The 25954-nt window shown below is 37.5% G+C and overlaps 1 protein-coding gene across 8 annotated transcripts in view; it reads right to left on the bottom strand.

Annotated features, from left to right (window-relative positions):
- APC (APC regulator of WNT signaling pathway) overlaps positions 1 to 25954 on the bottom strand; it is a gene marked incomplete at its 3' end in the record, with an annotated part of 64622 nt that overhangs the window by 17210 nt on the left and 21458 nt on the right. For 5 of the 8 annotated variants that reach the window (XM_082013379.1, XM_082013378.1, XM_082013381.1 and 2 more), the window contains exons 4-8: positions 21431 to 21539; positions 19672 to 19785; positions 14155 to 14238; positions 5717 to 5821; positions 666 to 764 (exon numbers count right to left, since the gene is read on the bottom strand). In XM_082013379.1, the coding sequence (XP_081869505.1) occupies positions 666 to 764; positions 5717 to 5821; positions 14155 to 14238; positions 19672 to 19785; positions 21431 to 21539 (511 nt within the window). The remainder of the gene's footprint in view (positions 1 to 665; positions 765 to 5716; positions 5822 to 14154; positions 14239 to 19671; positions 19786 to 21430; positions 21540 to 25954) is intronic. The other 3 variants (XM_082013380.1, XM_082013382.1, XM_082013385.1) reach the window with 1 other exon arrangement.

Here is a 25954-nt window from a genome sequence, read left to right as displayed (position 1 = left end):
GACTAGCTGATGTCACCTCCATTTGGTACATGCATACCATGCAGGACTGAAATTACAAGATTGTAATGCTGTTTTAAGGCCCAAAGTAATTAATACTACATCAAGCTAATAGGCCCAGCTTCTCCGAAGACTGCGCTCAGCACACCACCGATAGTATCTATGCTGCTGCTGATTCCAGAGGCAGTATAAATTCCAGTGGCTCATGAACTCAATTTTGTGTTACAGATTTGCCCTTTTCTTTCCCTCTCTTTTTATGCTGCATGTACACTTTGAGTTCAGTCTCTTTTTTTTTTTTTTTGTCTGTTTAATTTCTTAGCAATTACATCTGTTTTGTGGATTCAGAGTCTGGAAAAGTATTCAAAGAATGGCTCGTAAAAGGGTTAGTTTTAATAATGGATTATAAGTCAACATCAAAAGCTTTTTATTCTAGTAATTTCTAGCCATCACTTTTTCCTTACTGTAACAACTCTTAGCTGATCAACATGTAAAAAAAAAAAAAAAAAAGGATTTCTGTGCATATATTTTAGAAGTTGAAAAAATATTCTACAATTGCTATGTGCGGATAGATTGTTCAGCTAGTATTAGTACTACTGGCAGAAACAATGAGGTTATCATATTAGTAAAAATGTAGCATTAGCGACCTGTGGTTTGTAATCTTCGGTTACCTTGGTACCCAGATGACTTGTCAGTCTGCGAGGAACAGAATAGTTATTACTAGAGCTCATAACACTGGCTGTCTCATGGTCCATTCGAGCAGCAGAACCCTACAAATTTAAACAACAATTCAGTATAAAACAAAGTCTGAATGAAAAAACAACTGCTAATTCAGTTTCAGCACTGGATCACAAAATTGTATTGATAGCTATGAACTGTCAACTTACTTTTGTTAAGTTAGGTCTTCTCTGCCCTGACACAACCTAGAGGTCACTGTTAAACTGGGTTTTACTAAGCACTTGTCCTAAAATCGAGTCTCAATAGAGTTGTATTTTCAATGGAATTATTTTATAATTACTATTTTCACCAAGAAGGCAGAGAAGCGGAGTTTGCAACAAACCGATTTGTAATTATTACAGGGAATAAAAATCAGCCTCAACTTTTATGTCAGATTACACAGTGCATAGGAATAGGTCTGTACTACTTCAGAACACAACCAGGTACACAAGAACTGAGAAGTAAAAAGAGATTAATCTGGACAAGGTGTAAACTTACTTGAATTTGTCGATATCAAAACCAAATTATGAATGGATGAATCTATTTAATTTTTTAATGAAAAGCTATAAAATAATGCTGACACTATTTGCTGCTGTTTTCCTAGGAATTACTGTAAATAGCATGCTCCTACCTCTAGTAGCAAGATTCAGTTATTAGCATCTTTGTTTTTTAATCAGTTTTGTGTATTTACATTTTTCCTTTTTGTACCTTCTTTTATCCACTCTCCCCCTGCTTTTTTTTTTCCTCTTTATTGTCATTTTCTTTCTTTCTCTCTGCTCCCTATCTATGAAATTTCCCTTATTATGTCCCTCCCTTCCCATTCACTTTGGGGAACTTAAAAATACATTTGATGAATGAACACTTTTAGTATCAGAACACTGTTTTACTGAGGTAGTCACCAGTCTTTTGTTGATCCTCTACAAAAGCTGAAATCTGTTAATGAAATTAATAATTTGCAAACAACATTTTCAAGTTATCTGGATCAATGAGTTTTGGTGGTTTTTTTTTTTTCTCCAATAAAAATATACAACACACTGAAGAAAACAGTATGAAAGACACTTTGAAGTAACTTCTGTGTTTTTTCTAGGTGCACCATAAAGGAAGACTATTCCTCTCCTAGTATTTACTGTTCATACAGTTCAACATCTTATCTCTGAAGTTGAAAGTGACAGTAAGTAAAAGCTAGGAAAAACTTCATATAGTCTTTGTCCACACAGAAAAAAAATTCTAGTCATACTGGACTATTTAAACACACATTATTATACGCATTTCACTCTCCCATTTGAATCCAGCACATTTCATCCATGTTCCAGAATAAGTATTATGCTAAAAAAGTATATAACTAGAATGATTCAAACTAACGTAATTTATTCCAATATACATTTCCTATGTAAAAAAGCCCTTATTTTCCTGTTGACTACAGGAAAAATTCAAAATCTTTAAGCTCAGAATGACAATTATATTTGACTTCCTCAATTATTCCATTAAATAATCTGCAATGTTAGGAATATGGGAATGAATTCCCAGATTTTCGCACTGAACAATCCCTTCCTATCATCTTGACCTCAAACTACATTCAGAGGATTACAGGTTCAACATAATGTATGTGCCAGAATTCTCCATTATGAAGTTCACTATGATCGTTTTATCCAAGAGGGTAAAAAAGACCTAAGTTTGGAGCACTACCTATTAAAATTCACCATGGCGTCGACAGAAATAGCATAATTTTCCTACCATTTCCTCGAAACTGTGTCAACTTTGATTCAGTTAACTCTTGCCTTCAGAGCCATCATGTGGCCGTGCTACTTTGAGGATGCCCAAGTGAAATGTAACTACATTTGTTACTGGCTCCTTAAAGACTGATGTGAAAGAACTACTGTAAGGTGTGAAGCCATTCATCTCAGAAAACGGGAAAAGACAAGATGTTACATGGACATTTCTTGTGTAGAACCTTCTCTTTCAAAATCTTCTCCTGTCTACTTAATTTTGTTTTCTCCTTTTATACTTTACTGTTTTTCACTTGTTTTACTATGCTTGCTATTTATTTACTCTGTCAACTAGGTAATTTTCCTTACTTTGTCTTATTTTAAGAAAATGTGACAATCTCATTTAATTCTTTTATAAAGCTTGCAAAACAAAGGTATGAAAAAAAAATTACTTCAGCAGGATAGTGAGCATAATGGAAAAACAGACAGCTGAAAGATGGTGCAGAACAGGATATAACTGAATTGTCATGTACAGGACAACCAGGTAATCAGGATCAGTCAGCATGGGTTCAAGAAAGGCAGGTCCTAATTGACCAACCTGATCTTCTATGACACAGTGACCACTTAATAGAGGGAAAGGTTGTGGACATTGTCTACCTTTGACATTATTTTCCATAGTATTCTCCTGGAGAAACTGGCTGCTTATGGCTTGGAAAGGTATACTCTTCACTAGATAAAAAAAACAGTTGGATGGCCAGGCCCTGAGAGTTGTGGTGAATGGGGTTAAATCCAGTTGGTGGCCCATTGCAAGTGGTGTTCCCCAGGGCTCCGTACTAGGGCCAGTCCTGTTCAATACCTTTAGCAGCAATCTGGACAAGAGAATTGAGTGCTCCCTCAGTAGGTTTGCAGTCGACACCAAGTTGGGCGGGAGTGTTGATCTGCTGGAGGGTAGGAGGGCTCTGCAGAGGAATCTGGACAGGCTGGATTGATGGGCCAAGGTCAACTGTATGAGGTTCAACAAGGCCAAGTGCCAGATTCTGCACTTGGGTCACAACAACCCCATGCAACACTACAGGCTTGGGGAGGAGTGGCTGAAGAGCTGCCTGGTGGAAAAGGACTGCTGGTTGACAGCCGGCTGAACATGAAGCAGCAGTGTGCCCAGGTGGCCAAGGTGGTCAACAGCGCCCTGGCCTGTATCAGAAATAGTGTGGCCAGCAGGAGTAGGGAAGTGATCATGCCCCTGTACTTGGCCCTGGTGAGGCCGCACCTTGAATACTGTGTTCAGTTTTGGGCCCCTCACTACAAGACGCTGAGGTGCTGGAGCGTGTCCAGAGAAGGGGAATGAAGCTGGTGAGGGGTCTGGAGAACAAGACTCATGAGGAGCAGCTGAGGGAGCAGGGATTGTTTAGCCCAAAGAAGAGGAGGCTGAGGGAAGATCTTATCGCTCTCTACAACTACCTGAAAAGGAGGGCGTAGTGAGGTGGTTGTCAGTCTCTTCTCCCAAGTGACAAGTGACAGGACAAGAGGAAATGGCCTCAAGTTACACCAGGGGAGGTTTAGGTTGGATATTAGGAAAATTTCTTCACCAAAAGGGTTGTCAAGCATTGCAACAGGCTGCTCAGGGAAGCGGTGGAGTCACCATCCCTAGAGATAATCAAAGACGTGTAAATGTGGTGCTTTGGGACATGGTTTAGTGGTGGATTTGGCAGTGCTAAGTTAATGGTCTTTTCCAACCTAAATGATTCTATGAATCCGTAAAAATCCTGGATTCAGTTGCTAATGTTTCAATTAACATTGATCATATGATTAAAAACCAGTTAAAACCAAATGATTTTGTTAAAACTTTTTTTGCACTCCCTTGGATGGTGACTGCTCAAAGTACATTGAGCTGGTTTATCAGAACTAGATGTTATACCCAATCCATTAAACCTCTCTGTCTGGACTTGCACTGAAAGTAAATAATCCCCAGATGTCTGTTTTAATACTGATTCAGTGCCCTGGCTCTATCCACCTCCAGGAGCAAGGAACATCCATGTTTTATACATTTTTATGAAGCAGAATTAAAAAGTGCACAAATCATCAACATAAGACTTCAAATGAAGTATGAATGAATCTCCCACTTGCATAAGTCTGCCAAGACATGACAATCCCTTTATCCTTCCTTCCCTGTAAAATATGTTGTCCGGAAAAACTCCCGATTCATACACAGAAGATGGATGATACAGCTACAATGCATCAATTATTTAAAAGCATTATGCTTTCAGCCCTTGAACTATTTTCTTCCCAAACAATAAAGCTGTCATAAAAATTAAGAGTCAGAGCCTCAAGCAATTGCTCAGATATGGCTGATAAAACTTAATTCCAAATGGTGATCAAACATATTTCAAAAGCAAAATTATGGGCAGTGCTTAATGTTTAACCAAGTGCAATATTCTAGCCAAACCACAATTCTTTCTGATAAATCTTCTTGTACAAGTCACTTTCACAAGTATTTAAATAATTCTACTTCCCTGGAGTAGCAAAAATATTTTGCATATGAATTCAACTATTAAATTTGTAGTGTGAAGTTTTAAGAACCGAAATTACTCGTGGGAATGTCTCAGCTACAGTTGGAAATCATTAAGGGAATGATCATTAGCACATGGTAAATAAATCTAAGTATTTTTAGCCAAAGAGAGAAGTAATAAATTTTGATAAATACTAGTTTTAAAAGACAAGTGAAGAGTTTAAGGTACCCCTCAAAATATTCCACTAATGTATTTCATTAATAAAAAGAAAAGCAATGAAATATTTAGAAGAATTTAAATAACTGTTCAGCCCACTTCCAGGAGATTACCTCATTGATACTACTGCTTCAAAACAATATTAAAAAACATTAATGATAAACCTGCCATTTGGTTCTCTTCTTTTTAAAAAAATAACTGATATTTCAGTGATAATTTCTGAAGTGAAAATTTGAACAATTTTCCGTAATTAAACTATACTTCTAATATTACAGTTCACCTAAAATAAAGTACATTTTCTGTAGTCATTCTTTTTACCTCCTTCATAGCATTAGGGTCATTAATCATTTGAACAAAAGAAAAATGCTCCCTGCATTATCAAATATTTATACTTCATTGTATGAAAACATTTTCTTCCAATATATACAAGGAATTTGTACATGTAGATGGAAAGAAGAAAAACATGTATCTTTTTCAAATAAGCAAGGCATAAAAATACCATAAAGTATAAACCAATATATAAGCATTGTACATTTTGAGTATTTAATTATATTATAAACAAAATAATCAATTTACCTGACCAGTACTGCTAGTAGCCACGCTGATTTCTGCTGCTCCTTGACCTTCGTTCTGCCTCTCTGTGTCATGGGAGCCTGCATCATGCTTGCTTTGAGGTGCTCTCTGTTAATACAATATTTTATGAAATTACATACAGAAATGAATTACGCTTTACCATTCAAAGCTCGCTAGACTGTGAATGCATCAATGCTGCATCCTCACAAAGCCATTGAACAGTACTTTGTATTTCCTAACCCTTTGCCTCAATAATTAACAGCTGAGACTGAATGTCTTCGAAAAACTGCAAGATGAAAGTGAAGCATGTCCTCTGAGGATTATAGCCCCACAAGACAAAGGATTTGCTGTGAGACACAGAAACACCATTTTCCACCAGCTGTGCTCACATCGCTATCAGAAATGTAACAGAATTGGAGCAAACAACTGTCTTCTCTGCTCTGTCACATGATCTATGCATTTACTGGAGACTACGGCTAGCATAGTTCAATTAAGCTTCGCATTCAAAGACAAATAATTTCTGCATGAACAGAAGGGTATCTGTACTGTAAGACTCCTTCTAAATTTTAAGGGCAAACAGTGCAGGAATAACCAATTTGATGCAAATAAAATTTATATAACCTGGTATCAATCCACCTTATCATATTTTATAAAAATAAATTCAACTGATCTGGCAAGCTGGGACAGATGTTTCAGTTCCTTCAGGAGGCCCCATTTTCTATACAGCTACAAGAAAATTAAACTGGTGTCCCTGCCACTGACAGCTGATCAACACAAAAAGCAGGCCTTTAAATACAGTTTCTTAATAAAGTAAAAACTGAGCAGTTATGAAATGTGTGAAATATCCAACACTACATACTAATGTGTTTAAAATGTTTCATACTTTCAGAAAGACATAAATAATACTGTCCTTGGAAGTGGCTTGAAGTTTGGAGTTGAAAAGGTGTCACCTTACCTCCAAAGCACGATTATTCTCATAGTCTTAGTTTTGATGCCAAATCTCATTTTTTTAGACTCAGAGGCTACTACCTGAACAGGCAACACTCTTACAACCCTCTCAATTAATTTGTTTAACTACAGTTAGTATATTAAATTCAGTTTCTATGTAGCTTTGCAATGTTCTTGAGCTCTATAGCCTATGATAGCACAGTCTGCCTCTCGCTGTATAGAAATTTCTCCTTAATTTTAGCAGAAACATACCTCTCTTCAATGTACATACTGGAACTTCTTTAGTTATCTGGTGACCAAACTCATACAGTATCACTGGCATACTAGCTCTGTTTTGTTCATACAAAGACATTAGAGTCTCAAAACCAGGAATTATTTAACATTGAACAGAATTTCAGAAACCAGTAACTAAAATACATATGAAGTGATAATTTAAGGATAAACTTAAAAAATTAAATCCATACAGTTTAACTAAAGGAGTAAGATATGTCAAGGAACACAGTAGTAAAACACAAAGTAATAACATGAAAAATTAAAAACAATGATGGGTAACATTTTTCTTAACATTATATGTTCAGTTACGGAAAATCAGGAACCCACAAAGCAACACTCACAAAATATTTTAGAAGACACAGCATTACTATTCTTTTAAATCTGATCTGTAATTTTAAAAGTCACCATCTCTGTCATTGTGTATGAAATGGCAGTTATTGATGCTCGTACAATGACTAAAGAAATGTTGGTTCCCCATACAAGACTGGGGACCCAAGTCAAAATCAGGCCTTGCTGTATTACGTGCTGAATATAGTACAATATATTACATGCTGAATCCCTGTCTCACAGTACTTCCACTTCTGAATAAAGTGTAAAGATGAGTTTGACAAAATCTAGATATAAGCCTCCAGTACAACTCATGACAGAATTTTCTAGTCATTAGGTGACAGTAATTTTCAATCCTATGAAGAAAGCAGTATTCAATGTGGCTAAAGGTGAAAAGCTGAACTGTCTATCAGCCAGGCTCTGACCCACTGGGTCACCTGAGGGGGAATAATGCTACTCTTCCAAGAACACTCTTGGGTTTGGGGCAATTTTTTGGAGGTGGTGATGATGGTGTATCTATTAAATAGTTTTGATGCATCTAGAGCACAAACACAGAGACATTTCATTCTTTGACAAGCAAAGTTTCTGCTCTCCTCAGCAGTCTGTCCTCCTCCCACTCACATCAATAGCATGTAGCAAACAAAATGTATGAAAAACGTGGCTTCTCATTCCCCTCAAGTGCTCTCAAAAATATGCCACTACAAAAAGTAGTCAACATAACACCCAAATTAATTTATAAGGCAATTTTAAACAGTTACTAGCAGGGCTTATCTAACTTCAAATGCAGTATCCACTCACAACATGCACACACATTATTACTACATAAGCCATCAGCTGGAATGTCAAATCCACAGGTTCACAGCAAAGAGTTTTTACCATTTCAGCTGCGGAAGTAATTTGAAGTGAGAAGCTGTTCTCTTCATACAGGCTGGCCCAAAGGAGTTAACAGTAACACAGGTAGCAGATATAGCAGGTATTTATTGAAAACCGATTCTTTATATAAGTAGATATTTATCACAGATGTATTAATATATTTAATATAAGCACCCTCATATATTATATATGCATATTATACAAAATAGAAAAATAATAGGTATCCATACACACAGATTATTAAAATATAGTTTTGTATAGATATAGCATTACTGTAAATAAATTAATATTCATCTGAGACTGTGGATTAGTGGTTATAAAGACAGTATAACCACTGCAAGTATGCCCCCTCTTCGCATTACCTTTTAACAGTGAAAACACATAAACTACCAACCACATCAGCAAAGAACCAGAGCATGTAAACAGCAGCTCACTCTGTAACCTCTACATGAAGGTACAGCAGCTAGAGAATGGCACACAGGTCCCCTGGGTTAAAGAGCATGACCTATTTTGAAGCATGATTTTTGAAGAGGTGTAAGCTGGGTTTATAGCCCTCTGCCATTTCTGAATTCTGGTATCGCACTATAAAAGTCACTTTAACAGAGTATGCTTGTTTGCTCTTGCAGCAAAATGGTGGAAGACCACAGGTGTCTATTACAGGAAGATAGAGCTGCTCCCTCCATCTTGTTTGCCACTATTTTCTAAGTGCTTCTGAAGTCAACAATACCTATCACTTGTCAATTTTTAATTTGCCTGTATTTGCTACTAGAAAAATTATAAATCTCTAGCTATTTCATGACATTTGCAAGCATAGTAGGCCTTGATCATTTTTGCTAAGACAACCAACTGCAAATAATTTTACCTACTACTTTGTCAACATGAGTTGCCAAAGCAGCCCCTTGTGTATTTATTAGAACAGAAGACCTCTCCATGCATAAACCACTTTCTTTTCCCCAATATTCAACTACCCTAGTATTTTTTGTATATTAAAAACTACAGATACACTATTATTTTCTAGATGTCGAAAATGTTTATTTTGCCATTATTTCCTATTAAATGCAATACACATACAGGTATAAGAAGGTAATCACAGAACCACAGAATGATTTATGTTGGAAGTGACCTTAAAGATCATCTAGTTTCAACCCCCCTACCAAGGGCAGGGACACCTTCCACTAGACAAGGTTGTTCAAAGCCCCATCCAACCTGGCCTTGAACACTTCCAGGGATGGGGCAAAGCCTAACAATGCAACAACAACAACAAAGAAACCGTAAGACTGAAACAATTTTTCTAGAGTTGAGTCAAATAAGTGGGTCAAATCCTTTAGACAACTCCTGTCCACACAATCATTAAGGTTGGAAAAGACCTTTAAGATCATCAAGTCCAACCATCAACCCAACACCACCATGCCCACTAAACCATGTCCCAAAGTGCCATGTTCACATGTTTTTTGAATACTTCCAGTGATGGTGACTCCACCACCTCCATGGGCAGCCTGTTCCAATGTTTGACCACTCTGTCCGTAAAGAAATTTTTCCTAATATCCAATCTAAACCTCCCCTGGCACAACTTGAGGCTGTTTCCTCTCATTCTGTCACTAGTTACTTGGGAGAAGAGACCAACACCCATCTCACCACAACCTCCTTTCATGTGGTTGTAGAGAGCGATAAGGTCTCCCTTCAGCTAAAAAAAAAAAATTAAAATACAAAAATCACAGTTTAAACAGTTTAAAGCTTGCTGAGCATAATCTCTGTAAGGAATAAATCCTTTACATTTTGTCTACAGCAACATTGCCCAATGGAAATACTTCAACATATTTCAAACGATAGATATTACGAAAGAAAGGCCTGTACCACTATAACAAACTAAACTCCCCATATTAAACAACTGCCAAGAATTTGTTATTTTATTTTAAGTAATTTCAGATTTGTACCTGACAGACAAAAATTCTTTTTGGAAGGGTCTAACTCTACAGTGGATTTCAAAACAATTTCTTATTATGAAAATCTTGCAAAATATCTGAGAGTAGTCTCATGGAATTTGAAGGTACTATCCTTGCAGGTAAATTACTTCAATTTTTTCTAGTAGCATTTACAAGACTTAGTAATCTGCCAAAGCCTAAAAATGCACTAAAATGTGCATATTTTCTTTGCTCACTGATTTCCAAAAGCTCTTTTTATGGTGCAGTATTATATTTGATCTTATTCTAAAAGATATATTGCACTTGTATTCCACGGTGATTGCCATGACCACAGGGGCCTACTCTATCAGTAGACAAGCAATGGTATTTATTATTATTGTTTCTAAATCTTTATAAACATAAGGAGCACATTCAGTTTGGGTATCACTATATCAGGCACAGTATAAAAATATAACAAATGCCTCATTTTTATATTTTTCAGTTATATGGACTCTGCAGTAGTATTAATAAATGTGTAGTGACTGCCTCCTTTACCACCAGCACCCTGGTAACTCTCTCGTAAAATGTTTAACTACACAAGCAGCCATCCAGACACTATATGGATAAGACACACTGCAACAAAATTTTGATATATTAGAATATCCACGTAGTCAGCAGCCAAATAATTTGGTGAAAGGAGTGAAGAACTAAGACAAAAACTTTTTTAATTCTGTAGTTGCATCTCAATACTGTTTTGAGTCCTTGAGCTTAAGTGAGTCCAAATTACAGTGGTGTTTTTTTTTTTTTTAACCAGACTAAGATAAACACTCTGGGGACAGGATCTGTCTGACTAAATAGGGCAAAAGCGATCTGTTGAGAGGCTGGTGAACCAGATAGGGAGAGCTGTAAACTAGAAATGATGGAGCACAGAGTGATTCTTCAACAAACAAGTAAGGGAGTTGGGGATAGGGCAGGCAAGGCAAGGGCCATGGCTGATAGAAACACAAGGGCAATCCACACAACTGAGATGAAGTGGAATCCCCCTGAGCACAGGCATGTAAGGAAGGAGGTGCAGCAAAAACAGCTTTGTGGGGAAAGCTCTTAAGTCTGCACTGGGGAATCAACATGCTTGGGTGCATCTCTGGCCTCTCTACACTGATACATGCTGCATCAGGAACAAACAGGAGGCCTTAAAGTGTGTGCAGTCATGGGACTATGACCTCATTGGGATCATGGAGACGTGGTGGAATAGCCAATATGACTGGAAGGCTGCAGTTGAGGAATATGGATATTTTAGGAAGGACAGGCTGGGAAGGCTCAGGGGAGACCTTACCATTCTCTACAACTAGCCTGAAAGGAGGTTGTAGTGAGGTATGTGTCAAGTCTCTTTTCCCAAGTAACAAGCGAAGGACAAAAGAAAACGGACTCAAGTTGCACCAGAAAAGGTTTAGATTAGATATTAGGAAAAATTTCTTCACCAACAGGGTTGTGAAGCATTGGAACAGGCTGCTCAGGGAAGTGGTTGAGTCACCATCCCCGGAGGCATTTGAAAGATGCGGCACTTAAGGACGTGGTTTTAGTGGAACTTGGCAGTGTTAAGTTTATGGTTGGACTCTGATCTTAAGGGTTCTTTCCAACCTAAGTGATTCTATTATTCTAAGGCAAAGAGGGAGAGTTGTCCTTTATGCGAGAGAGCAGCTACAGTGCATAGAGCTATCCCTGGGATTGGGTCAGGAGTCAGTCAAGAGGCAAAAGTGGGGTCAAGGTCACCCAGAAGTAAACAGTTGCTGTCCAATCATGCAGGGATGTGAAGGGCAAAAAGAAAGGATTCTGCAAGTACATAAACAGAAAAAGGGAGACTAGGGAAAAAGTGGGCCTTCTGCTGAATGGGGAAGGGGACTGGTGACATAGGACATAGAAAAGGCCACGGTACTCAATGCCACCTTTGCCTCAATCTTTACCAGAAAAACACCCTTCCGGAATCTGGTCTCTGACACCAGAAGGAAAGGCTACAGCAAGGAAGACTTACCCTTGGTCGGGAGGACTAGGTTAGGGAGAGCTTAAACAAATTGAACATATCTAAGTCCTAATGGCCTCATGGGTTGCACCCATGAGTGCTGAGGGAGAGGGATGATGTCTTTGTGAGGCCGCTTTTGAATGGTCACGGCAGCTGGGAGAGGTTCCTTAACACTGCAGGACAGCAAAGGTCACAATCTTCAAAAATAGCAAGAAGGAAGATCAAGGGAACTACAGGCTAGTCAGCCTCACCTCAGTACCTGGAGATTGAAGGTGATGGAGTAAATCCTCCTGGAAAGCATTTCCACACACATGAAAGACAAGAAGGTGACTGAAAGCAGTCAGCAGGGTTTTACAAAGGGCAAGTCAGGCTTAATCATTCTACAATGAGGTGACTAGCTTGGTGGGTGAGGGAAGAACAGCTGATGTTATTAACATCAACTTCAGTAAGCTTTCAGACACTGTCTCCCATAACATCATCACAGACAAGCTGACAATGTATGGGTTAGATTAAGCGGACAGTGATATGCATTGAAAACTGGCAGAACAGCTGGGCACCAGAGGGCTGTGTTCAGTAGCATGAAGTACAGTTGGGAAACAAGTCACTAGTGATGTACTCCAGGGGTCAATACTGGGACCAGTGCTGTTCAAGATCTTCATTAGTGATCTGGATGATGGGGCAGAGCGCACGGTCAGCAAGTATGCTGATGACAGAAAACTGGGAGGAGAAGCTGATACACCAGAGGGTCATGCTGCCACCCAGAGGGACCTGGACAGGCTGGAGAGGTGTTCTGACAGGAACCTCATGCAGTTCAACAAGGGGAAGTGTAAAGCCCTGCACCCGGGAGAGAACAACCCCAGGCACCAGTACATGCTGAGGGCTGCCCAACTGGAAAGCAGTTTGGCAGAACAGGACCTGGGAGTCCTGGTGGACAAGCTGAAGATGGTAACAATAGACTCTTGTGGCAAACGGTCCAACAGGATCCCAGGCTGCATTAAAAAGTGTGTTGCCAGCATGCCGAGGTAGGTGATCCTTCCTCTCTACTCAACTGGTGAGGCTGCATCTGGAGTATTGTGTCCCATTCCAGTCTCCCCAGTACAATAAAGATACGGACATACTGGAGCAAGTCCTGTGCAGGGCTACAGCGGTGCTTAAGGGACTGAGGCATCTGTCACATACAGAGAGCTGAGACTATTCAACCTGGAGAAGAGAAGGCTCTGGGAGGGATCTCATTAATGTGCATAAACACCTGGACTGGCTAATATGTCAAAAGACCAGGCAACTTTTAATTATACACACTACTGTCTGCTTCACTTATAAAACCAGACTTTACCCCAAATCCTGGAATTATGAAACCGTTATTTTTCAAAATGGAAAAATACACATCCCTCAGTAATCCAAATGGTGCTCTGAGCTTTCACAGTAGTTATTTTGGGTGAAGACAAACCATAAAATATTCAGGTCCAACATAAAATTTATGTTTAATTTACCAGCACAAGAAATGGAGTTGACCTTGTAAGTGAATTTCCACTCTGAAAGCAGTTTTTGCTAATGGCAATTACTACTATAGACTTTGCAACTTACAGGAAACATTATCTTTTATTTCTTAATATAGAACCCAATACTTAAACACTAAAAATATGCAAGGCTTCTATAATGAGGTCTGACAGAAGCTGTATTCACCCTTTTTTTAATCTTATCTCTCTCCAAAGAGAAGCAAACCATGAAGGTGCTTATCAGACATTCATATTTAGAAAGGCATGTACAACTCCAACTCATTGTCACAATTGTTTGCTAAAACCAAGACTCAGCCTTTGTAATACATTGAACTTTGGCATTTTCACTGAAATTTCAAGTTAAACTTTAAATTTATCATTAGTGACTAGAGTTCAGTAGTAGCATGAAGACTAATCCAAGTATTCCACACTCAGTTCACTGGTAAGAGAGCAAGTATCAGCCTACATATATGGACTAGTTGATTAACTGTGACGTAACTAGCAGATGAAAATAATCCTTCCTACCACTTCAATTAAATAATTTAGTTTTTTTAAAGACAAATATACATACCACAATCAAAAGAAGGCAAGTAATTGCTAACTAACCTCTGCTTCAGCTGCTTGTGACTGCAGGAGCTGTCGTATACGAAGAATGTCCTTCTCTATTTGCTGAATTCTTGCCACCCTTGCCTGAAATGAATGCATTTTCATGTTTGATTTTGTTCAAAAACTCCTTTTACTTACTGTATAGATGACAATACGAAGAGTTCTTTGCAAATACAGCTGGCTACAAAACTACTTCATTCACATGGTAATTCGTGTGTTCTTCATAATAAACACAAACATTGCAAACATTCAAAACATAGTGACTAGTTGGGTTTAATAAAATTGATATTTATTTGGATATAATAGGTCATCACACAGTACACATTCAGGTATAGAAAAATGCTCCAATTAATTTGCACAATTTTCCTGTTTCTGAAACTGACATTTTGTGCACATCTTTAGCAAACTATTTGACTTCCATCTCAAATGTTAGAATTCCACTTGCGTTACAGCGATTTGAGAGAGATTTATATTTGCAGTGTCTTGAAGGTATGAAACCTTGAACAACTTCTACTATATTTAGTTACTGTAATGAATTGGGAGTTTTGCTTATGCAAAGCCTCTGAATATTTTCTGCTCCTACAAATCTCAAAGAATTTAACAGGCTAAGTACAAAGAAAACTACATATTGCTTCTTTGGTTTGTCTGGGATTTTACAGACATCTCTGAACCAGAGTCTTTTACAGCCATATTGCATTCATTTCCCACTCCAACCATTCTGTGGTTAGTAAAGGGAATGTTAAAAAACCCCAAACGTTACAGGAAACATATATTCCATACAAGCTGTACAGTGAAGCACACGATGCATTAAGATCCTGTGAAACAGTAAGTGTATAAAGTTATATATCCCTGTACGAGCTTGATTATTTAATTGACATTATTTGACTTTACAAGTCAGAAAAAACAGAACATTATTAGCCCAATAGTATCAGGTTATGAACAGAACACTGAACTAATTATACAGAACTTCTCTGTGTGATGGATAGCTTAATAAAATGGACACATAGTTGAAAGAAAAATCCTGATTTTTCTTTCACCTGATTAACATTTACAATGCTATAGCAAAAAAGGAAAGGCTTTATAACCAATTTTATTTAACACCTTTATAATCTGACAATGGACATAAGATGAACTTTTAAAAGCTGCGAAAGTCAAAAGATGCATGTGGACTAGAAACACGTTACTTAGAGATTTTAGAAATACAGAAGAAAATACAATCACAAAATAGAATTAACTCCTGAAACATGCATCGTACGTAGCTATGGGAAAAGCACCATAAATGTCAACATTTATAGAGATGCAAAACTATTAACATTAAACTATAAATGTAATGTGAATTTGTAAAGGTAAGTATCAGAAAAAATGCCAATAAAAATTTGAAATCTGCACACATACAAGCTTCACCACAACATGAGGCAAACAGAGAATTCACCTCCCTTTTTCTCCTGGATCAAGAAATTCTTAAGTATTAGAAAGACAGTAAAAATATATTCCTGGAAATAACTGCATTGGTGGAGCGATGCATGGCTGACAGAACACGTCTCTCACTGCTTTCAAAAATTACTTGAGTTTCTCCTAAATTTAGTTTCTTTCTCTGTAACCAGCAGTTTATTCCATAAAGGGCATCACAAGAACCTGAGTATCTGTATATACACACCCAAACTTGGGGAAATATTTCATGCAGATGAAAAAAAAAATTAAATATTGCACGATTTGCCCAGTATCTCTGACTGAGTCCTCAAAAGGGATATGAATTCAATCCACCCTTCCCAATCCAGAGATTTAAACATTAGACCATTCTTCTTTCTGCTAATTCATTATTTGTATTAGAGGGGAACCGAGGAGTTCCATTAACCAGAAGCATATTTTCTACCCAACACTGTACAAGCAGAAAAGAAGAATGTGTTTCTTGCCACAAAGGCATACAGCCTATGGCAAACATCCAAAACCAGAGGTACACAATGGAATAAGAACCAGGAATGGTTTTAACTTTAGAACCTATGCTAGTAGGTTCCTATTTGTTCATAGTATACTCCCTTTCATTCTGTTATCTTTACTGATCACTTTTATTAACATAAAATTGTTGGATAAAGTAAGTTAACATTTAAAGTTACAAATTATTTGGATTTAACTCCTCTGGTAAGACTTCTAACAAAAAAAAATTTCTTCCATATTCACAGTGACAGAAAAATAGTCACTTTTCCTAGAAAGTAAAAATAATGACTATTATTTTGATTTAAAAAGGTTGATTTTTAAAAAAATTAGAATATACATAATAGACAAAATTATTAATGGGATGGTCTACATTTACAAAGACCACCAATGAATAAATCTAACAGTGCTGAAATGTTCATCTGTGTGAGACTCCAAAATCCCAATTTTCTTCTATCTTTAGTGGTCTGCTGTTTTAGCAAACTTTTAAGGATCTTGGGATAAATTGTTATGAGAATGACCATTTCTTGTGAGACTTTAAAGCTAAAAAAAGAAAGGAAAAAGATGTTGTTCTGGCATGAAGGAAAAATAAGTTCTAGGTGAACATGATTTCAGTCTTGGAATTGGAATTCTTGTATTTTACAGAAATTAAAATTTGCTTCTACTTATTACTAAGTATATAGCCTATAATATTTGAATAGTCAAAATAAAACATGGGTAAGCATGCTTTTTTTTTTTTCAAGTAAGAACTACCATGTGAGGTTATAAATTTCAGGGTATAGTACAAGTTAATGTTAAGAATTAAACAAGCTAAAATACAGAATCACAGAATCATTAAAGTTGGAAAAGACCTTTAAGATCATCAAGTCCAACCATTAGTCTTCTAATGCACCCTTCTGAATAACTGTTGGGCATGTGCTTGTATACAATCTTCATAAAAGACAACATAAACAGTGAGTTGCTGTGAGCTAATTCAGAAAGAGGAGGTTAAAGGCAACAAACAGTCATGACATGAAAGAGGGAGAAGGCCATTATTTTAAGGTCCACAAGAAAGGGTGGCTACTGCATCAATTACCTGGGCAACAGCAGGTTATCAGCTCTCTCACAGAATAAATGTTTGGAACTCTTACTACAGAGCTGTCTGCCAGCCTTTATACAGCTGCAACCATTCTCTCGCTTCAATCTACATTTTGCATCATATTGTGTGTCACAATCAGTTAGGGTGGAAGGAAAACACAGAGCAGAAAAAGTTGAAAAACTAGTAAGGTCACTATACTGGCCAAATAGAAATGGTTCGGTTCGCACATTTACACGTCACAGTGAAATAATCCAGAATTTGCTTTTATGTATGTGTATACTAACGAATTTGCAGAGAGTTTTGGCACCTGTCCTTGGTAAAATGAAACCAAGGGGAATTACTAGTCAAATTCACAAAAAGCACACACAGAAGTAGTTAATTCCTATTTTATAATCTTTATATAATCACAATAGACACTGTAATTTCTATAAGTATGTGTTATACGTATATAGAGAATAAAACAGTTGTGATAAACCCATGGGCAAACAATTCAGAAACCCATAAAATATTTCAGCATCTTGGTAGCATTTTTTTCCACACGAAATTAAAAAAAGAACAAGCAGGGAAGAAGCTACTTCAGGGACAACTTAATTACTTTCATAGTCATATAACAACAGTCAAACTGTTTCTCTGAAAAAATTAATTTATTCTCTGCCTGAATGCATTTAGAATTTCACCAGCAGCCTACCCTACCTATTTAGCTTACTTCACCCTACTCTAGCTTAAGCTTGTTAGCAGCAAGAGTACTTTCCCAGAAGTTCTAGTGTCAATATTGTACATCATCTTCTTCAACAGGGCTAACCAAACATCTGCAGAAAATCCTGAGACTGCTCTGCCTTCACTCAGGACTGAGTGACACAACTTGCACAAGTTGGTAATAAGTAATTCAACTTGTTGCTCTGCTACTGTGGGGGAATAGTTTTTACAACGAGCAAGCAGCTCATTATTCCATTTACAGGTTCCACACAATTACATTCTGAGTTATACTTTCAAATGTGTGTGACATGATTTGCATACAGAATTGCACATGTCCACTTCATGAATGCAAAAACAGCTCTTGGTGAGAGCAAACAACTTCCAGATAATGTATGTGAATTACATTTTACTGGAATATCTTGTTTTCCAAGATTATTCCCTCATACATGGTCTCTGGTTAAATGAACTTAAAAATAGTAGCTAGATTTTATTCTAAACTTAAAGGCCTGAGAAAACCCAGCGCAAAAAAAAAAAACGGTTGCAAACACATGTTTCTCTGAAGCTAAATGTGTAATAAATTATAAGCAAATAATAATTAAAAAGTATTTTCTTTTGAAGAAATTGTCCACTTCTGCCTACTCACAAGTCTTCTTTTAAACAGGCAGATGAGGGTACTTTTTGTTGAGGAGTTATTTCCTATGTTCAGATTCCTATTATTATTATACTTGAAAGGCTAAATAAATGCTCTAAGGTATCACTGTGTTTACAGAATCACAGAATCATTAAGGTTGGAAAAGACCTTTAAGATCATCAAGTCCAACCATCAACCCAACACCACCATGCCCAGCCAACCATGTCTGAAGTGCCACATCCACACGTTTTTTGAATGCTTCCAGTGATGGTGACTCCATCACCTCCCTGGGCAGCAAGTTCCAATGTTTGACCACTCTCTCCATAAAGAAATTTTTCCGAGTATCTAGTCTAAAACCCCCCTGGACCAACTTGAGGCCATTTCCTCTCATTCTGTTGCTAGAGATCAACCCCCACCTCACCACAACCCCCTTTCAAGTAGTTGTAGAGAGCAATAAGGTCTCCCCTCAGCCTCCTCTTCTCCAGACTGAACAACCCCAGTTCCCTCAGCCGCTCCTCATAAGACTTGTTCTCCAGACCCCTCACCAGCTTCATTCCCCTTCTCTGGACACACTCCAACACCTCAATGTCCTTGTAGTGAGGGGCCCAAAACTGAACACAGTATTCGAGGTGCAGCTTCATCGGTGCCAAGTCCAGGGGCACAATCACTACCCTACTCCTGCTGGCCACACTATTTCTGATACAGGCCAGGATGCTGTTGGCCTTCTTGGCTACCTGGGCACACTGCCGGCTCATGTTCAGCCAGCCAGCTGTCAACCAGCACCCCCAGGTCCTTTTCTGCTGGGCAGCTCTCCAGCCACTCCTCCCCAAGCCTGTAGCATTGCATGGGGTTGTTGTGATCCAAGTGCAGGACCCTGCACTTGGCCTTGATGAACCTTATACAGTTGACCTCAGCCTATCGATCCAGCTTGTCCAGATCCCTCTGCAGAGCCCTCCTACCCTCCAGCAGATTGACACTCCTGCCCAACTTGGTGTTGTCTGCAAACTTACTGAGGGAGCACTTGATCTCCTCATCCAGATCATCGATAAAGATACTAAACAAGACTGGCCCCAAAACTGCACCAAAGTTACACACAATTTAAAGATACAACTATTAATAATGTAATAAAAATGCAGAAAATATTTTTCTATTCCCTTTAATAATGAAAGACAAACCATACCTGTGCTCGCTTCTCCATGTCCTGGCAAGTACCTAATTGTTCTTCCATTGCAGCTCTGATTTGTCTTGCCTCATACTCCAACTGCCTTCTGGTCATATCTGTTTGCAAGGAGAACTGAAATTGAAGTATAGAAAAGGTATTTTAGTAAATAATGTTTATGTAAACTATGTATTTATCTGAACAAAAGCAGAACAATTACTACTCCACACCAAACTTCACAAACAAAACATCGTAATAGGTCCTTCAAATATGACTGCATTATTAAAAACAAGAGCACATAATGTTGTTCAGCCAACAGACTACCTGCAAGTGTTGTCAAATGACTAAATATATTAGCTAAACACTGAGACAGCATCATTCATTACAAGCCTGGAACATCTGGCTACTAATGTATGTCAGCTTACCACAAAATTGTTATGCGCGCCATCTGAATCAGTATTTTCATAAATATTCAGAGGTATCAGACTACTGCACATTGTGGTGGTATTCATACTACTACTATCTACCCTATTTTTAAGTATCCTGTGAAAAAAGCACAAGTGTTCAATTCATGAACACCACCACAGCTTAAGGGAAGACATTCCAACCAATAGATTTGTCAAGGCAGGAGCAAAGCACTTCACTGTTTTTAGACAATTACTCAGTCTGCAAATAAATGAGTCTCCAGGAGCAGTCCTCCCAGAAGACTTCACTAAGGTCGATTCTGAGAGTCAAAAAGAGACAATCATCTCTACATATGTAGAAGACTACTAAAAAGAGTGGGATCTGTCATTTTGTTGTGTCTGGAGTAAGCAGTAATGGATATAAATTACCACAAAAGAGATTTAGTGTAGATGTTAAGTAAGACATTCTAATCATAAGAAGAGCTAAGTTAGCTGATTACCTATGAAACTGGGGAGACAACCTTAAAGCCTAGAGTGACACAGATACAGCTGACAGTGCCTTTGGAAATAGGCTGCACTTCCTCAAGATCCTTTTCAGATCTTCTCCCCTTGCTTATGGTGTTCTGATAGACTCAGCTATGACTCAGTGTTACATTTGCTGAAGTCCAGCCGCCTCACCCCAGTCATAGAAGTGTTTCCATTGTCTATTTCCACTTCCAGGAGGCTGACTGATTCCTGACCAGTATGACTTTTTGAAGATGGGCAACCATGTGTTCCTAACACTGTATGTGTGAAGGAATGCATTGAAAATGCATCCAAGCTGCCGAGGTCTGACAACAGGAAAACCTGTATTACCTGGGATCAGGCATCTTCATTATCCCAGATGCTGGTGACTTGACCACAGTTTGGAGATGCCAAGGTAAAAGCTTGGAGTAACAACACCTGCACAGGCTATAAGCACCCCTTTACTTGCTGTTAGGAATTAAGAGCTCCTGTGTAAATTGTCTCTTAGGCTAATATTGCTCTAAAAACTAAAAGAATCTACTAAATAACAAAATAGATAGACAAGAGACCTTTGGGGGATAGAGTTAAAGAAGAAGCGTACTGACATGTAGTTCATTTGTCACAACAACTTTTCAAGTGCTCCTCTCCATCACTGACATTAATATGGATAGGAATGAATTTTAATGTCTAAAATTATACATGAAAAAATGCATTATTTAGGCTAAAATAGCTTCACATAGTATATAAAAACTATTTTAATCAAAATGATAGTAGAGAATGTCACCAAATTAATCAAATATACACAGCATCTAAACCATCTAAACAGAGATCATCGCACCAGATACACGACCAAGCATACTGAAGGTACTTACATTTTCAGTAAGGGGGAGACTATCAATCCTTTTAGTCAGGTTCTGAAGCTGGGCATAATACCAGTCCTTTTCTTTCTCTTCCTTCTCAAGCTCCGCAAGCAAAAGAGATCTATTAAAAAAAGACATGGGAAATGTCTCACTATTAAGAGCTCATTACCATACCTAGGTACAGAAATAGGCATTGATATCCATGAAAAAAAGGTTAAATGAGAAACAAGATTTGAAGAGGGTACTCAGAAGACATTTGAGAAGGTGGATGCTGCTCCCTGGCCCTGGCTAAACAACCTATCCACACCGCTGTGCTTAGCAAGTCATTAGCTTCTTGTATATCAGGTCCACATCTATAAAAGAGGAAAATACCTACATTTCTCTACAAAACCACTTTGAAATCTAAAGCCAAGAAGCATTTTGTGAAAGTGCATGACTAATAACTCGGTTTTGCGAACTAGTATCTTCCTTCTTTTAGACAATATACTTTGTACAATGCACTGAACTCCATTAAAGAAAAGGCCTGGATGTTACAGGAGCATATACATCCCTGAATCACATTACTAAATTCAGTTATCTCACCAGCTTTTTGCAGTGTCTCCTTACTTTGTCACCCATACCAAAACAATGGGTAAAGCACATAAAATCAAGCTATTTCTATGAGTATTAAAAAGACTTTAAGAGAGTATTTTCCACCAAATGTTATAGACAGGACACACTTGCAAAGGTTTAAAACATTTTTAAATGGGTATCATAAGCATACTACACACCTGAGTAGTATATGAGAAAGGTAAGATTAATATATGCAAACTACCAAGAAAAAAATGTTAGAAATTTTATATACTATTTTATCAATTCTTCATGAACTAACTTTATACAATTGTAAATTTTATCAATATAGTTATACAACATTCATTGTTACAACACTTTTGAAAATACTTATTAAAATTTTCAGGCAAAATCTTGCTAGTAAGAGTATACAGAAAAGCCATTCTTTGGTTTTGTGAGGGTTTTTTTGGTTGGTGTTTGTTTTTTTGTTTGTTTTTGTTTTTAAATACAAGTTTATCAGTTTCTTATAAATGCTTTCTGCAAGCATTCTCCGTCCTTCTGACATGCTAATATTGCTCATTAACATTAACAGAAATGCTAAAATCAACACTCAGCCAGAGGACAGAAAGCTGCATACAAGTTTGTCCGGTATTATTTCTCATTCCTTAACTTCTGCATTCCTCCCTCTAAACTCATGTCGTGGTCTTTCTAAGCCAGAGCCGTATGAACCTTTACAATGCACATAAACACATTATGGATAATTACTGTAAGTTGTTAAGGAATAAAAACACAGCATACAACAAAAATACAAATTTCCCCTAACTACTTTGATAAAGCATCCCAGTCGTGATTTGGGATGAAGATAATCAAAACAGAACTTCACGTAGAAGAAAGACTTTAAAAATATGTATTTTAAAGGATCTGTTCGACTTACTTCCCTCTTTAAAAAAACGTTTCAAACTAATTTTCATAACTTAACTTTTATACTCTGTACCCAATGGAAGTGACCTGACCACTGTTCAAATGGAAAAGTAAAATTGAAAGGATCCCTCACTTCGACTGCAAGAGACTGGAAAAACTACAGACATCTAAGAGTGCTGAATGTTTTAAAACATGAACAGAATGCCATAAACTTCCAGATTTAACAGTTATGTTGAAACAGAACTGTTACAAGAATGTCAAGACTATACATCAAGTAATTTACCGGGCAGCTTTTACATCAGACAGGTTTATAGTCAAAATCAGTGAAAAGAAGCAACAAACAGCAGTTACCATACCATTGCAGGTAACTGTAGCAGGATTACAGGAAAACAGTAATTCTTCAGCCACAAGGATGGGGCTGGTAGGAATTCCTTAAGTCCTCCACACAGACTGAAGGAAAATATAACAGAAGTTGCTTGGGGAAAGCCTGAGAGGAAAGTAATTTTTTCAGCCTCCCACCATCCTCTAACATATACTCTGGGTGCCTGATCTCTTGTGCACACAGGCATTCTGCATGGCTCCCCTTTTTTTCACCTTGGGTGCCCATGCACTGGTTGCATCTGGTTTGTGAAATCAAATTTCCAAAAGCATAACTAATGCAATCCTTATAAAAGGTATTTTTACCATATGATGACTTGCAGATGTGAAAGGACTGACTAATTCTGCCTCTGGATGTCAAAGAACTGGTAGCAGAAACCGGAAAGATTACTTTCAGCTAAGTGAACATGTGATTAAATTCCTCTTGTAAGATGTAGGTACTCAGTTTGTGAGACACTGTGTCATTCATTCGAAACACACGTTTTGACATGCACAACAGATGCTAGAAGCAAGAAAAGAACTTAGGAACCATAAATGCTTCATAAACAACATAATGCATGACCTGAGGGTGATTCCTTTAATTTAATAGTGTCATTTTTGCTTCTAAGTAATGCTTTTATTTGGGATTACTAGTTTGGTATCACTGCTCCATGAGAATTCAGATTTTAGCAATGTCTTTAAGGTCTCTCAGCACAAAGCTTGAAGAGTTGGTACAACTAAAGCAGGTTGCACTTCAACTTCCTTGAAAATCATCAGCAAGTCTCTGTAAATGTGTCTGATAAGCTGCTCCTTACACTTAACATTACTATCAGATACTATACCAACCAGAAGTATGGCTCCTTCTCAGCTTTCTGGAACTTCATGAGGTTAGGAGAGCATTTAAGGAGCTGTTCGAAGAGCTGTTACTGATCATGGAAGAAAACTGGTGGAAGAAAACTAATGGAAAGACCCAGTGCAGTTATTCCATCTTTATATACCCCAAAATTGCTTGTATCAGGACTTTAACAGTATCAGAGAAAATTCTGTTCTCTGTCATACAGTGTCAAGTTCAGTGAGAATGTAGCAAGGCAAATGAAGCAAGCTTTTGGAACTTTACACGATTTTTATGAGTTCACAAAAAGTTTCCAACTTGAACTGCTTTTCTGAAGGGTGGAAATTTCGAAAGACTCCTCTAATGTGGTATTTTTGAAGATCCCAATATTCAGATGAAGCTGAATGAATGTAGAAAAGTGGTTTCTTCCTTTGGAAATCCTTTCTGCATAATTATGTCAATGTTATTCCCAGTTAAAAGGGAGAAAGGAAATAAACTATATGCTACTCGCATTATAGAAATCACAATTATAATTAATACTTTCACTTCAATTGATAGGTGATAAAATCTTGAAAACAAAACACTACTGACAGATGCTATAAAGACTTACATAAGTCAGTCAGCCAAAGGGAGGTAAGAGTAGGAGGAAAAAGATGTCATGAGAGAGAGAAAATGCTCAAAATCAACATTTAGAAAATAAAAAAGGAGTGGCATAAATCAGAAGGTGTAAACAAGGCATAAAGATATCTTAATAAAAAAATTCATCAGCAGATTGTCATCTTCTGTGGTAAAGTACATAATTTTAAAAGGCAAGATTATTAAATTTACTAAATTGGAAAAATGAAACCAACACAAAAAGTAACCTACAGTGTACTCTGAGAATTTTTGTTATTGATACAGTGTCTTACCAAATACACCTGGAAATAGCTGGAGAGAAAGCAGGAGATATTTAATGAGTAGTATATTCTAAATTGGTAACCTAAAAACATACTCCCCCTCCCCCCTCTTTTTCTCTTTTCTTTTTTTGACTTTGAAGTTAGAGGAGAACTAAGCAAATGAGAAACAGGCAGAAAACTTCACCTTCATTCTGGTCAATGAATCAATTGATTAATTTTTTTCCCCTCAGAGGACCACTTTTAGCCAAGCTAAGTATTTTTTTCGATACAAAACAAATTTTAGCAAATTTTCTCTTGATTATTACTGGTTTACATTAATAAACATCTAGTGAATTAGTTTATTAATAAGCCTCTTGTGAATTTGACAAGTTCACACACAGTTAAGACATGATTTGGTCCTTGCCCAAACACCATTGCCCATGAGCAGCATATATTATGCCAGTGTGTTAAGATACTCTGTGGAAATGCTTCCCTGCTGCAGGTTTCCAAAAATGTTGTTTTCTTCTAACTCATTTTAATATTTTGAGGCTTGTCAAGTTCCATGATTTCTCTGAAAGTCTGTTTAAGTGCCCCCCAAAAAAATTCTGTTAGCAAATAACATGTGTTTAATGTATGTTTAGAAACACAGAAACTTAGTAAGTATGCCAAACAAGTTTGGACGCAAAGCATGGGAAAATAAGAGGTTAATTTTCTTTCAGAAATTGTAGTGATTTCATATGTATGGTCCTACACCTCCCACCCCAAGCTCTGACTCATTTGGCTACCCAGGCTCCACATCAATACCCTACGCGTTCCTACATGGCCCCTGAAACTGCATAAAGAATAGGGCACTTTGGATTATCTGTCATTTCACTAATGATGAAGCCAGATGTGACCTGGCCATGCTTCCACAGATCATCTTTTTCATAGCACAAATCTTTACCCCATCAGCTGTCACAGTAACACTGCCAAAGCTCATCTGAAATTAAAATAACCTCATCC

Source organism: Phaethon aethereus (assembly GCF_964289735.1).
Source record: "Phaethon aethereus genome assembly, chromosome: Z".
Classification (NCBI taxonomy): Eukaryota; Metazoa; Chordata; class Aves; order Phaethontiformes; family Phaethontidae; genus Phaethon; species Phaethon aethereus.
The sequence above is the reverse complement of the archived record's forward strand: the minus strand, read 5'-3'. Positions and strand labels throughout refer to the sequence as shown.